At 42.6% G+C, this 14,533-nt stretch overlaps 1 protein-coding gene across 1 annotated transcript in view; it reads right to left on the reverse strand.

Moving 5' to 3' along the window:
• The window catches only part of RGS6 (regulator of G protein signaling 6), a 389,049-nt gene that overhangs the window by 13,308 nt on the left and 361,208 nt on the right, over positions 1–14,533 (reverse strand). The window contains exons 15-16 of the mRNA XM_066608377.1: positions 14,313–14,499; positions 13,417–13,506 (exon numbers count right to left, since the gene is read on the reverse strand). Of these exons, the coding sequence (XP_066464474.1) occupies positions 13,417–13,506; positions 14,313–14,499 (277 nt within the window). The remainder of the gene's footprint in view (positions 1–13,416; positions 13,507–14,312; positions 14,500–14,533) is intronic.

A 14,533-nucleotide genomic window follows, 5' to 3' on the forward strand; every position in this document is an offset into this window, starting at 1 on the left:
TGTACCGTTGCTTACCTTGGTCATGACTTTTGTTTTCTTGCTGTTGAGATATAGTCCCATGCGTACAAAGTTAGTGTTCCCCAAACATTAATAGTGCTCTTTTTAGGTCGCAACAGTAATACTACCGCTCTTTGTGTCCCCCATTGAGTAATCGTACCCCCATACAGTAATACCGTTAGTGCCCCCTTTGTAGCCTCATACAGTACTAGTGCACCGTATAAGCCCCCATACAATATTAGTACCTTTTTTGTGCTCTCATTCAACAATTGTGCCCCCATACAGAATTAGGACACTCTTTGTGACACCATACAGAAGTAGTGCCTCTATACAGTAATACGTTCCTTTTTATGTCCCCACACATTAAGTGTCCTTAGTTTGCCCCCATACAGTAAGGGTGCCTGCAATGTACTCCCATATAGGAATAATGGGAGTACATTGCAGGCAGTAATCTGTACATTTTTAGTAATAGTATTAAACTTTATGCATAGTTTGACTACTAATATTGTTTTAATAATGAATGCAGCAATACTTCTTTTCATCTCTACTAATATATTGCTTGAATAACCAGTTCAGCCACACTCCTCTACATGTGTTTTACTTCTTGCTAATGTATCAAATGCAAGCTACTGTAGCAAAAAAGAGGAGACAGGTAGAAGAGAGTATGACTGCAAGATCAGACTACACAGGTTGTAGTCTGTTACCATGAAGACACACATATCTGGAAGCTGCTGATATTTTTAATCAAAACTATTTACAAAAATTGCTTCATTTATGGTTTTAGGTGTACTGGCGGAATTCTAGAAATTGCTGTGAAGGTGAGCATAGCCTTTAAAGCTGTAACTCATAACTTAATGAAAATGCTCACGTAAAAAGGGTTATCACATCAGAGAAACCAATTGTAGAAGTCAAAATGTGGCCACCAGGCGATTTTTGCAGTTGTGACCAAAAGCTGGTTTTACTGGGAGAAGCCAAAGTCAGCCAGTCATTTTCCTGCGATAGAAGCACTGGTTCTATAGAAAATACATTGTCTTGAGGAAGCATATGGAGTGAGTCTAGGTCCTTAATATAGACCCAATTTTATGATGCAAGTCTAAGCATAAATTCGATCCTTTAAGAAAAGGGAAGAAAATACAGTATTGTATATTAAATTATTACTATTAACTAAATAACTAATATTATAATCCCATTAAACAAATGTTTAGAATTATTTGAGCTATTGAACTCTCTGAACTATTTCATATCAAACGCTTATTATTGCATGGTTTACTACATGTTAATGCTTAATACACGCTAAGCTTTTTTGCAGTTTAAATAATATTAAATAACAATGTTTTTTCCAAGCTAATTTTAAAAAATGCCATTTCAAATTTTTGATATTTTACTTATTTATTTGTTAGTGTAACTTTTACTCTTTGCATTTTTAACTAATTTTTAATAAAAGCTATTCTGTGATTGGTTCTTACAGGTAGTGTTTTTTTTTCTGCTAGATAGTTTCCAATTTATCTCTTTTTCCGGTACCTACCATAGGGAATTCTATTTACTTTGACAAAATGTTTTCCTTATTAACACAACAGACCATGTCAATAAGAATGAGTAAATTGCACACACTATCACTATGTATGAGTCAGAAAGGACCACAGGAAGGCAGCCACAAGATTACCAAACATTATGAATGGAGGCTTATACAATTAATACGCGACATCCAAGCAGCTGACAAACATGCACATAGACCAGCAGAGTTTAATATGTGCTGAGATTGCTGAAAGCGGGTAAGATTAATGCAGCAATGTTTGGCTATATAGAACATAGTTACAGACTCAGGAATATGGTGTTTACACAGTACAGGCGAAAAAGTAGAAAGAATAATCGTTCCCAAAAGGTGCTTCATTTCTATTTCATTCCCCCCCCCCCCCCCCCCAAAAAAAAAAAATAAACATTCTGCCTTTTTATCATCTGTAACCCTCCACATTCTTTACAATGTTGTTCTGGAGTCCTGTGATAGATCCTCCAAAGATTATACTTAAAGGCAGTGACACAAATTTTCCTCAAGGGAAGGGGAGCCATCTGACTTATATTGTAAGGCAGACATGTGCTGATGCATAGTATTCAGTGTCAAAAAAATCCAGCCCCTAGAAGAAGTTGTCATTTTGCTGCAAAATTCTGCATCCAGTTACATCTTGGGCAGATATGCAAATTATCAGAGTCGTGGTGTGATTAGATGAACGGTCCTGCCACCTGAAGCCCAAAAGTGGGCTATAAAAATGCTCTAAGAGAGCATTGTGTGGAGTAGGCCTCCTGTGGCCACATTTGTTCCTCTCATGGTGGCTTCCAAGAGGCATTTTCCAGCAGGATAATGCTCGGCCGCACACACAAGAGTGTTGCAGGAATGCCTCCACAACATTGTCACACTTTCACAAGCTGCTTGGTTGCCAGATTTCTCACCAATAGAACATGTATGGGACCATCTGCAATGCCAACTTCAACAGCAAACATGATCTAGAGGCTCAGTTTCAGCCAATGCAGAGCGTTGTGCTACAGGATACCTTATGGAAGCTGTATGCATCCATGTCCGCCTGTATCACATCTTGTATCCAAGCTAGAAGCAGTACAACAGGGCACTAAAGCCTCCATGCCTGCCTGTATCACATCGTGTATCCAAGCTAGAGGCGGTACAACAGGGTACTAGAGCCTCCCTTACAGTGTTCAGTTTTCCGCCATAAAGTATCCTATTGATCTGATATTGTAATCCTATGTTTGTAACATTGGTATAAGTAAGTGAAGTGTAATTCAATTCCGACAATTCCTTCTAGGTGCTTGATTTATTTATTTATTTTACAAGGAGTATAGTTATGTAGCCAAGGCATTGCAGATGTAATATTGTGTAATTTGCTATGCAATTAGAGTAGTACCCAACTCATCTGGCTCCAACTTGCAAGTATCATAGCAGCTCTTTATTCTGGCTCACAGAAGAAAATCCTTAACATTCTCTATGATGTTCATATGCTAAAACAGTGCATATGGAAAGAGGTTGTCATTGTGAGACCACACGCTTTATGCAAATCAAGGAAAACAATACCTTCCTCTAGATTCCTCATAGATTTTGCAACTAAAGGGGTTGTCAGAACTGCATAATCCCTTCCTGGAGCAAGCCTGTGTACTGAAGTAAATGAGCAACCATGTAATCATGGTTACCCACCACAGTGCTTTGATCTTGGCAGACAGCTGGCTTGAGATTTTAAAACTTTGCTCTTTCCAACTCCTTTAAAGTCTAGAAGGGTACTGTCTCTCCTTGTAGGAGTGCATCAAGTGGGCATGAGAAAACTTACAGACCATGCAATGCTCCTTTGGGGAAATTTGATATGCACATGAGATGGTACAATGCTTCTTCCTATTGGAAGACCACTTTCTTACATGTCAATGTGCCAGTCTTCTCCAAAAGTAAATGATAACCATGTTCAGACTGCTGTTTGGGGTTTTTCCTCCTCATCAGTGTGCAGTAGGTTTCTGGCTAGCTGGGTGAGAGGCCTGTGATGTGGGTCGGGAAGGGTTTCTCCTTGTGGAGAGTGCTAAGTAAGCAACAGGAAACTTATAAGTCATACAAGATCCTCTGGGATATAGGTTGGCCTTCTAGCAAGATGCCCATCACCAGAAGTGATCAAGTTTAATCTCCACACTCTTGTGGAGACCAACATGGTTAAAAACAGCATTAGTAGAATGTATTGTGATGTGCCACCAGTACAAGAACAGCAGAATGTCAAGTAACAAGCATTGTGTATGTTTATAGGTAGCTTCTGTTAATTAAATGACTTTTATTATTGATGACCTATCCTCCGCATCACCGCTGATCAGCTATTCGCTTGGCTGCTATCAGTGCAGACTGGTGCTGTAAGCAGATAGTGCTATCTGTATTGCAATGCCCCTGGTTGGCATTGTAGGCACAGTTCCCATTGAATTCACTTAGTATTGAGGTGGGGGGACTGGTTCTCACTGAAGAGAATCAGCAAGTGTATAGCATAGATATTAAAATATATAAATTGATATTCTGTATTTGGTATTAATGTGCCCCTTTAAAAATGTGTCCATTGCAAAAGGTGACATTTGTAGTGAAAATCTGCAATATTTCCACAACCTAATGAGAATGGTGCAGATCTGAAAATCTGCAGCATGCTCTAAATTCCACATGGATTATTTCCCTGTGTCTGGATGAAATTAATCATTTAAATAAAGTTTTTTTTAGAATTAAAGTGAATCTGTAAGGCTGGGTTCACACAGGGCGGATTTGCCGCGGAAATTCCGCGCAAAGCTCCGCCGCGGCAAATCCGCCTGCGGCCACTAATCTCAGGATTAGCCGGCCATGTGGACGAGATTTCTCAGAAATCTCGTCCACACGGGACGGCCAATCCGCTGCAGTAAGTCTATTTTTTTCATTTCTGCCGCGGCCGCGCTCTCCTCTATGGGAGCGCTGGCCGCAGCGGCAGAGCGAGCGGCCGGGCCGCTTCAAAGCCGCCGCGGGTTTTTCCGTGGCGGTTCTCCCGGCAGAAGTCTCGCGGTTTTTGCTGCGGCCAAACCGCGGGATTTCCAGCGGGAATACGCCCAGTGTGAACCCAGCCTAAGCATGAACATGCTGTCTAAACTGCAGGTAGCCTGTTTATAAAGCAGGAGAGGCTGAGCAGATCGATACCCCGTTTCCTCGAAAAAAAGACAGGGTCTTATATTACTTTTTGCTCAAAAATGTTTTACTTTTTTACATTTATAGCTGTCTGGACACTATTTAAATTTACTTTTTCTATTAACTGTAATTAGGGCTTAATTTTAGAGTAGGGCTTATAGTTCAAGCATCCTCAAAAATCATTCCGCAACTTCAAAAATTCTGAAAAATCATGCTAGGGCTTATTTTTTGGTTAGGTCTTATTTTCAGGGAAACTGGATATATAGCAATTATCTGCATATGACTGTGCACTGGACCTCTAACCTAATATAAATAAATAAAATACAAGTTATACTGAATTGTTTCCCACAAAACTATATATCAATCTGCTCAGCCCTTCCCCCTCTATAGCAAGATGCTGACAGACCAGACTGCATGTTCAAGCAAACGTGTTCCACTTAGTGGCCAAAAATGTACAAATTTGAATATACAATTCAGGCTTCCCTCATTTGGATACTTTGACCTCATTATGGAAGTATGTTATCTTGTATTCCCACTTCCTGCCTGTCATGGAATTATGATATCTTAGCACATCCTGGCCAAGCCAGGTTCGTAAATATTCATTGGTTTCTTGATCAAGTTTTGGATAGGATTTTGAACCCTTTCTCTCTTCTGTGCAGACCAGGAAGTGCTATTAGCAGTTGTGTGCTCTTCTTGTCCCTAGCTAATGAAGTAGTCTGTGGTCTTTCGGTTTATTGCACTGTCCAACCCTTCCCACAGTGATACAACTGGAATGATTACCGTATATTAACAGAGACCAAGCTGCAGGACCACGGGTGTGATGTACTTGTGTATTTGTCCTTGCCCACTCTCCTATACAGGTAAAACACAATGTGAATTGAGTTGTATTTTAGAGCCTTAGGGGATATAGATAACTGTAGGGACACATCAGTTGCCAAACATTTGTGGCAAAACATACAAATAAGTTTGCCACATCCTTTCAGATGGTCGAGGTTATCAGAAACACAGAAAAGAGGAATAAACATATCTTGCAAAAGAAGACATGGTGGTTGTACCATTTAGAAATGGTGCATCTGTGTGGTGTCAATGAGACTGTATTGTTTACGTCATTTAAAATATGTGATTTGCAATTACAGTAATTGATTTACTAAAGTAAGAACTCTGCACTCCCAAATGCAACCCGGGCAATGTCTGGATTGTCAACTCAATAAAACTGTCATTTTGGATTGCAGAATTCTTCATTTTGTAGAATTTTAGATTGGGACTTTATTGATACAAGTGCATTCAAGTATTTGATTTTATTAGTAATTGATTTACTAATATATCTTTAAGATCATCTCTAAGTTTGTGTAAACTAGTCATTATATTGTCTGTGGTATATATTCATTGTTCAATTTTCTTTTATGGTTGTGACACAGGCCTGAACTGGCAATCTACCAAAACTGGCAGATTACTGGTGGGCCACACTGCCTGGTGTCTCAGTGGGCTGCCCAACTGCCCATCTCTGTGCCTGCATAGTGCAGCTACTAAAAGCTCCTAGTAAGGGCTTGTTCACACGAGCACTGTGGGCGCGCAGAAAGTGCTTTTATAGGAACCAATGGTTTCCTATAGAAGCGTTCACATAAAGGAATGTTAGACGCGCTAAATTCACGCAACAAAGATAGTTCTGTGCTGCTAGAAAAGATAGAGCCTGACCTATCTTTGGTATGTGCTTTCCATAAACTCCTATAGGAGCTGAATAACACGCACCTCGTATCACGTGAACGGGCTAATTCAAGTAGCTGGAATTAACCTGTTCACGGGATCTATAGTGCAGTATATGTGCGATCTTTGCACGCAGCTATACTACGTGCCCACAGCGCTCATGTGAACGAGCCCTCATGGTGTGCTGCAGCACAACTTCTCCTGCCTACCCCCTGAGAGCCAGCATTATGATGCTAGGTGCAAGTGTGGCTTAATGCTGCCTTTGCCTCCCCAATCCCACTGTGGCACACCGCAGGCTGCTCTTCCTCCATTTGCACCTGCTGGCTGCCGTCGTTGCTTCAGTTCTCCAGCCTCCTCTCTTCTATCTGTAAGGCCACAGCAGCTGCCTCCTGTGCTTCCAATGGGTTCGTCAATAACTGAATAGTGGCCTGTAACCCACTAATAAGCTCACCAATGCCGATTAGTGGACTGCTAGGCTGATTTGTGGAATGCTGGGCTGGCTATTTAGACATACGGTCCATATGCCCACGGGTATCAGACAGCATACAGCCATGTGCTGTTCAATGCAAGTTGCACCTGAGAATTTCAGGTGCAACTCGCATACAAATGTCTGAATGTGGCCTAAGAGTGCATTGTCAAAACCGCCTTTTATATCACTTCTATAGTGTCTTTGATGTGCATGTAAATTGCACATTAAAACATAGCAGTCCACTAATCAATTGAATCCTTATCCTTAAGATGGGTTTGGTGCTGTACTAATTTCATGAGCTTTGTTCTGTGCCTGTATTTATGCACTGAGATACATTATGGGACTGTATTTATGTACTGAGATACGTTATGGGACTGTATTTAGGTTACAAGTTCGGGTGTGGCTTTATTTTATGAGCTTGGTTCTGGGCCTGTATTTATGTAATGAGCTTGGTTCTGGGACTGTATGTACGTAATGAGCTTGGTTCTGGGATTGTATTTATGTACTGAGATACGTTATGGGACTGTATTTATGTTATGAGTTTTGCTGTGGCTTTATTCTATGAGCTTGGTTCTGGGGCTGTATTAATGTTATGAACTGAGTTCTGATGCTGTATTTATGTTATGAGCTTGGTTCTAGGGTAGCATTTGTTTTGAGCTTGGTTCTAGGGTTGTATTTATGTTATATGCTTGGTTCTAGAAGTGGAGTTATGTAATTAACCTCTACTATACAACAAATTATATTTGAAATATTGTAATTCTTTTATTTGATTATTAGTTTAGGGATAATTTTCTGCGCTGCACTACATCATGGACATCTCACTCTCCTACTTTAACCAGTCAAGTAGGAAACCTGTAAAAATTTTGAATCCCAACCCTGCAAGTACCTCTTCCTGATAATCGAACACAGGCTCTCTGCTCTCTACGTAGACGGGTGGGGTATTAGTGTATCTTGGCGCCACCAGGAAGTCCTGGTGGCAGCAAGATTGACGGGGGTGACGCCCTGTGTACCTGATTGGCTGCACAGCTGGCTGGGCTGCAGGTCCTGGCAGCCCACTAAGAAAGACTTTACTGCAGCATACAGTGGTCCCCAGGTCTTGTAGGCACGCCGCCCCAGGTCTTGTAGACTGCAGGCACGCCGCCCCAGGTCTTGTAGACTGCAGGCACGCCGCCCCAGGGTGGACCCCCCCCCCCCCCTCACCCCGATGTCATGTTCAGCTTCTGCAGGGAGAGCACAGGGGCGGCGGCAGACACTGCCACAGCCGGACGGCCACCCACACTCTGCAGCAGGACATCAGCGATTCCACTGCACAACCGCAGCACAGCAGTAGGAGCAACAGGAGAGTCTGCGGCGGCACATCGGCAGAACATGGGTGCCGGGGACAGGACCTCAGGGAGCAGAAAGCAGGCAGGCGCCAAGCGGGACACAATACAGAGCCATCGGCAGTGACTGAGGGCTCATCCGCCGGCAGTCTGGAAGCCATTCCACACAAGCGGCGCAGTGGACACGGGTGAGAGTTACAGCTGCAGCTTCTCCATTGCTTTTTGCCGGTTGTGCTGTTTTAGGGTGACTGTTTCTTTTCTTCTTAGCCGTACATTATCCACAGTAAAGCTGCTAATGTAAGGCTAAAGGCAAAAACAACCCTCACCCTAAGGCATCGGGGATGGCTAAAAGCAATGGAGACGCTCCTACAACCTTGGAGCTTGTGCCAATTGGGAGCTATGGGTGTGACAGGGGCATTCCTCCTGTCAAACCCCTAGCTTTTGGTGGTGTCAAGATACACTAATACCGACCGGTGGGCTTCAACTAGAAAAAGTTTGAGCAGTCCCGATCTATTGGATTTAGCCAACAGTCAATAATACCTTCAGCACAAGGAGTTAAGCAAAATTAATCGTAGCATGCATTGAAGGCCACTGCTTTTCTGTAATATTGCTGGAGGGCAATAATTAATGTGGGCTGCTGGGGTTTGTATGCCAGGGCTGCTTTGTAATCCCAGAACTGCCCTGCTTTGACACTATTAAAGTGGATTTTTATATTTTTGGTCCCTTTGCCTCTTTGGTGCTTAAAATTATGATCTGCAGTCCCAGATCATTGTTGATTGCTATTCATCTTGTATAATCATATATATTAGTAAAAAAGGGAGCTTACTTCACTATAATATGAAGGCTGTAATCAGCATGTGGAGGCTACCACTGACATTTGCCATGTATTCTCTCTCTGAGAGTGGTTGCACTAGATCATGGTTAGTGGCCAGAAGTCTAGTTCTGCATGCTTTGAGGTACAGAACCTCCTCATCAGTATAGCTGGGGTACAGGACAGCTAGGCATGGGAGCCTACCAGCCTATGGACGTCTTTCGTTGTGGTGCAGTGATCCCCTGCAAATTGACTGCCAAGCCTGGCAACCTTGTCTAACTGTCCTGTACCCCAGCTTTACTGATAAAGAGGTTCTGCACCTCAAAACGTGTTTATGTACTGATTTTAACCTAAACAAAGAGAAGTTGGTCACTTATTTCAAGATTTGCTGATTCAAATTTGTTTTGTGGAAGGTCGTGCCATTCCACCAGCTGTCCGCGTAGCAGTGATGCCATATCTTTATGGGCTCTATTCGCTGCTCTAAGGTTATTTTAAACAGTTTTTTTGTATGTATTTCAGGAAATAACAATTGGTAGCACATTTCTAGTTTACCCATGAATAACTGCAGTTGGCGAACTTTCTAGAATCCCTAATACTATTGAATTACACGTTGGCAATATTATTTTCTGCTTTCTTCAGTAGTTTCTAAGTTAGTTGAGGTAATTCCTTGGCCTGTGGGTGTATAGTAGAACTGGGTCATGCAATCTCTATAGTGGTGGCAGACTGCATGTCATATGCTGATGCAGCAGGAAATGCATGCTTCAAAGTCCCCTTATAAACCTACATTGTACCAAGCAGGTGACAGAGGGCTTATGAGCATGACCTCCAATGACAATAAGCAGAGCAAAGGGGCTGACAGCAACATGAATATAAATTACTTATTTAGTGGTCAGCAACAGTTTTGGAGATCAGTGCCTGCAATCTCATACAGACAGCAGTACGCATGTCCCATTCTAGCAGTGCACATGCTCGGTTCATTGTGATACACAGCTGCACTAGAGCAGGCAGGGCACCTCACTGCAACTGTACTCATAATACACACTTCTGACAATAATACAGACAAGCGGATGCCTGCCCATCAGGATCAGATACAGAAGGCGAACATATCCATGTGAAATGGAATTTCAACAAGTGGGGCTGCCATACTAAGCCCTCTTTCGCACAGGCGACGCTATATCGCCCCGAGAAAATCGCAGTGATATCGCATCTGTGTTGCGTGCGATATTGCTGCATTTTCACGTGGCGATATCGCGATTTTGTGTTGTTACAAAGTTGCACTTCTTTGTAGCGCTCTTTTGCCAGGATTTTCAGTGGGTAGAGGGGGCTTATAATATAAGCCCTACCCGGTAATGGCTGTGATCGGTTCATCGAATGCTGGCTTTGAATGGCTGAGCCGCGGCGCTCGAGAACCAATCACAGCCAGTGCTTCCTAGAGGCGGGGAATTTGAGCCCCTGACCAGGAAGCGCTGACAGAAAACTACAAGCAAGTGTCAGGGAGCTGCAGAACAAACGGGGAAGAGTGAACAGAGGCTGTTAGGTGATTGTGTTTTTTGTTTTTTTTTTAAGCTAGGGCCTATTTTAGAGATTTTTACAGTAGGATTTCCTACTGTAAAAGTTGTGTCGCACTGCACGAAAACCACAACTTTTTTCCTCGCAATGTAGCAGCCTTCAAAACATCGCTAATGTTAACCCTTTCCAATCCACTGTCTGACGTCTGAAGACATTATGATTTAAAGCTGCACAGCTCCAATGTTGGAAGACGTCCCTTGGGGTTCTCTTACTGTATATTGGCAGCCTCTGTGCTGTCGGAGCCTATCCAACGTGTCACCTCATGCAGTACTGGCTTTAGCCAGCAGATAGCGCCGTTGTATAACAGCAAAAAAAGAGTTAGCCCCCTAGGAAAACCAGGATACAAATTGGATTGGAAAGGGTTAAGGAACCCATTGGAAAGCATGGACTTCACATACATACAATTTGTAGCACTGTTGCATTGCAAGAAAATCACCCCTGTGAAAGCGGCCAAAAGCATTGAGACAGAATTTCCTGAACGATGCATGATTTAAAAACAAGGTACTGAAAATTGAACTACTGTACATTGATCCTCATGGAGTAACCCCTCTAAACTTATACTTCCTAATGTTGATGATATGAGCGTAAGAGAGCAATTGCAGCATTTTTCTTCCTTAACAAGACAAAATAATTCTCCCACAATCAATAAAAAAAGTGTAGTAATATACCCAGACTACAAGTCTTCCTGCCACCTAGAATCATAAAATGATAGAGTTGGAAGGGACCTCTAGGGTCATCGGGTTCAACCCCCTGCTCAGTGCAGGATCACTAAATCATCCCAGACAGATGTCTGTCCAGTCTTTATTTGAAGACTTCCATTGAAGGAGAACTCCCCACCTCCTGTGGTAACCTATCCCACTCATTGGTCACCCTCACTGTCAGAAAGTTTATTTTAATTTCTAATCTGTGTCTCCTCCCTTTCAGTTTCCTCCCATTGCTTCTAGTCTTTCCTTGTGCAAATGAGAATAGGGCTGATCCCTCTGCACTGTGACAGCCCTTCAGATATTTGTAGACAACTATTAAGTCTTCTCTCAGCCTTCTTTTTTGCAGGCTAGACATTCCCAGATCCTTTAACCGTTCTTCATACGACATGATTTGCAGACCACTCACTATCCTAGTAGCTCTTCTCTGAACTTGTTCCAGTTTGTCTACGTCTTTTTTAAAATGGGGTGCCCAGAACTGGACACAGTATTCCATATGAGGTCTGACTAAGGAAGAGTAGAGGGGGATGATGACCTCACGTGATCTAGACTCTGTTTCTCCTAATACATCCCAGAATGTGTTTGCCTTTTTGGCTGCTGCATCACATTGTTCACTCATGTTCAGTCTATGATCTATTAGTATACCCAAGTCTTTTTCATATATGCTGCTGCTTAGCTCAATTCCTCCCATTCTGTATGTCTTTTTGTTCTTCTTATTTTTCTTGCCCAGATGTAGGACTTGGCATTTCTCCTTGTTAAATACCATTCTGTTAGTCGCCGCTCACTGTTTAAGCTTGTAATAAATGTTGTCTAGATCTTTTTGAATACTCTCTCTCTCTTCTCTAGTGTTAGCTATCCTTCCTAACTTTGTGTCATCTGTAAATTTGATCAGTTTCCCATCAATTCCCTCCTCCGGATCATTTATAAAAATGTTGAACAACACTGGGCCTAGGACAGAGCCTTGTGGTACCCCACTTGATACATTGTTTCGCTTGGATGTGCAACCATTTATGACCACTCTTTGAGTACGATCACTCAGCCAGTTGCGAATCCACCTAACAATAAGAATAGTATGAGATACTTCATTAAATGCTTTACTAAAGTAAAAAAAACAACTATATTTACCTTATTTTCCTGATCAACCCAGTACAGAGATGCTTTAAGTGTTGTAGGAAAAGGAACCCTATGGCAAACAGGGACTGCTAGGAGCATACTGCTCAGCATACAGCAGGGAGAGAGGCAGGAATTGTATTGAATGAGCCATACAACAGACTTACGCCCAATGTCCACGGGCGGATCTGATTTGCGGAATCCACGTATGTCACCCGCACGGAAGACGCACAAATCAAGCTGCCCATGGGGAAGCATGGGCGTCCACACATGAATTAAAGCATGTAGATTTGTTTTGCGGACCTTTTGGTCCAGAAAAGAAATCGCAGCATGCTCTATTTCAGCGCGGTTCCCACATGGACAGCTTCCATTGAAGTCAATGTCCGATCCCAATTGAATTGCGGACGGGCCGTGGATTCCACAAGAAAGCAGGAGTTAAAAATAAAAAAAAAACACAGTCGCACTGTGAACAAGCAGCCTATAGTGCGGGACAAGTCGCTCACTAGCTGTTTTGTTTCAGTGAGCTAAAACAAAGCAACTAATGAGCAATTTCACACTCAGTGCCCTGTCAGGTCCTGCATTTACATGAGACAATTATCACTTATTTGAGTGATAGTTGATCTGTGTAAAAGTGCCCTTACATCACTTAGTAATTTTATTCTAAACTTGCAATACAATTGATGTGAAAGGAAGGCTTTATGTCAATGTTCCCTCAAAAAGTCAAGACCGTTTGTTTGAGACACATTCTATTCATAGGGCTAGGATGGCGCATGGCGAAATGAACATTTTCTGAAGTCATGTCTCTGTGAACATGGAGCAAAGCTTTGGTCTAAAACTTTCAAAATTATTATAAACTGCATCAACTATATTACTGTAGCCTATGCAATAAAGCATTTAGCTGTATTATATTAAATAGCTGTGAAGGAAATGACATTTAGTCCTCGTGCAAAGAAGATGAGTACAGACAAGGAAACACGGTTCTCATTTTCACACTAGTAGCAAGCAGCAGGCCAGAATCAGTAATGTGCAGTGGATGCAAGCATGTTCACCCCAGACTCTACCTTCTTTTTCATCATCAGTAAATCCTGGTAGGCATTGGAACGCAAGAACCGTGCATAACTATCACTCTTCATGAGTTTGTAGATGTGTTCCTGCAACACAATAGAAATGTTCAAGTTTAAACCACAGAAAGAGTATTCCATTCAATTCATAAATGCTCCCCTACATAGCGCATAGCAAATAGTGCCAACCTTCTGCTACTTGTATGGCAGTACTGATCACTAACTGTAACCTAGCAAAAGCATTAGAGCTCTGACCTCTGATTGGGGAAGTGAGGTCGGGCCTGCTATGATTGCTAAGGAATAGAGATGAGCGAACCTACTCGTTTCGAGTAATTACTCGATCGAGCACCACGATTTTCGAGTACTTCCGTACTCGGGTGAAAAGATTCGGGGGGCGCCAGGGGGCGGGGGGAGGCGTGGCGGAGCTGGGGGTAGCAGCGGGCAACAGGGGGGAACCCTCTCTCTCTCCCCCCCACTCCCCGCTGCAACCCCCCACTCACCCACGGCGCCCCCCGAATCTTTTCGCCCGAGTACGGAAGTACTCGACAATCACGGCGCTCAGGTGAAAAAGGGACGTGGCTGAGTAGGTTCGCTCATCTCTACTATGGAAGTAAATATCCTGCAGTCACTACTGGGGAAGTGAGGAGCCTATGTGACTAGTCATGGGGCTTCTGTGACTGCAGAGAGAATGGAAGGGGCCCTTGTGACTACTGTGGAGCTGGGATGGGGTTCGTCAGGTCTACTGCTGTGTCTAATGTATTTTCACTGGTATATAAAAATAGCTGGATGGAGGATAAACTAAAACTTATGAAACGTTTACAACAATTAACTAAAACCCCCTTTTACAATAAATATTCATCTTTAAACCATTTTTTAAAATTCTCTTCATCTCATACCTGTGCATCTTCGAATGTATACCTCCCAGGATCCTTAACATTTTGGCTTGTCTTCTCAAAACTGTGGGAGTCTAAATTGATGGCACTTGGCGCCCCAGGGGCCAGAAACTCTTGCCATATTTCCTCTACCCTTTTCGGTACTTCCTGCAAAGGTTGTTTCTTCAGATCCTGGACAACCATCCAAAACCTTTAACATACATAATACAATTTTAGTGTTAGAA

Source organism: Eleutherodactylus coqui, chromosome 6, assembly GCF_035609145.1.
Source record: "Eleutherodactylus coqui strain aEleCoq1 chromosome 6, aEleCoq1.hap1, whole genome shotgun sequence".
NCBI lineage: Eukaryota > Metazoa > Chordata > Amphibia > Anura > Eleutherodactylidae > Eleutherodactylus > Eleutherodactylus coqui.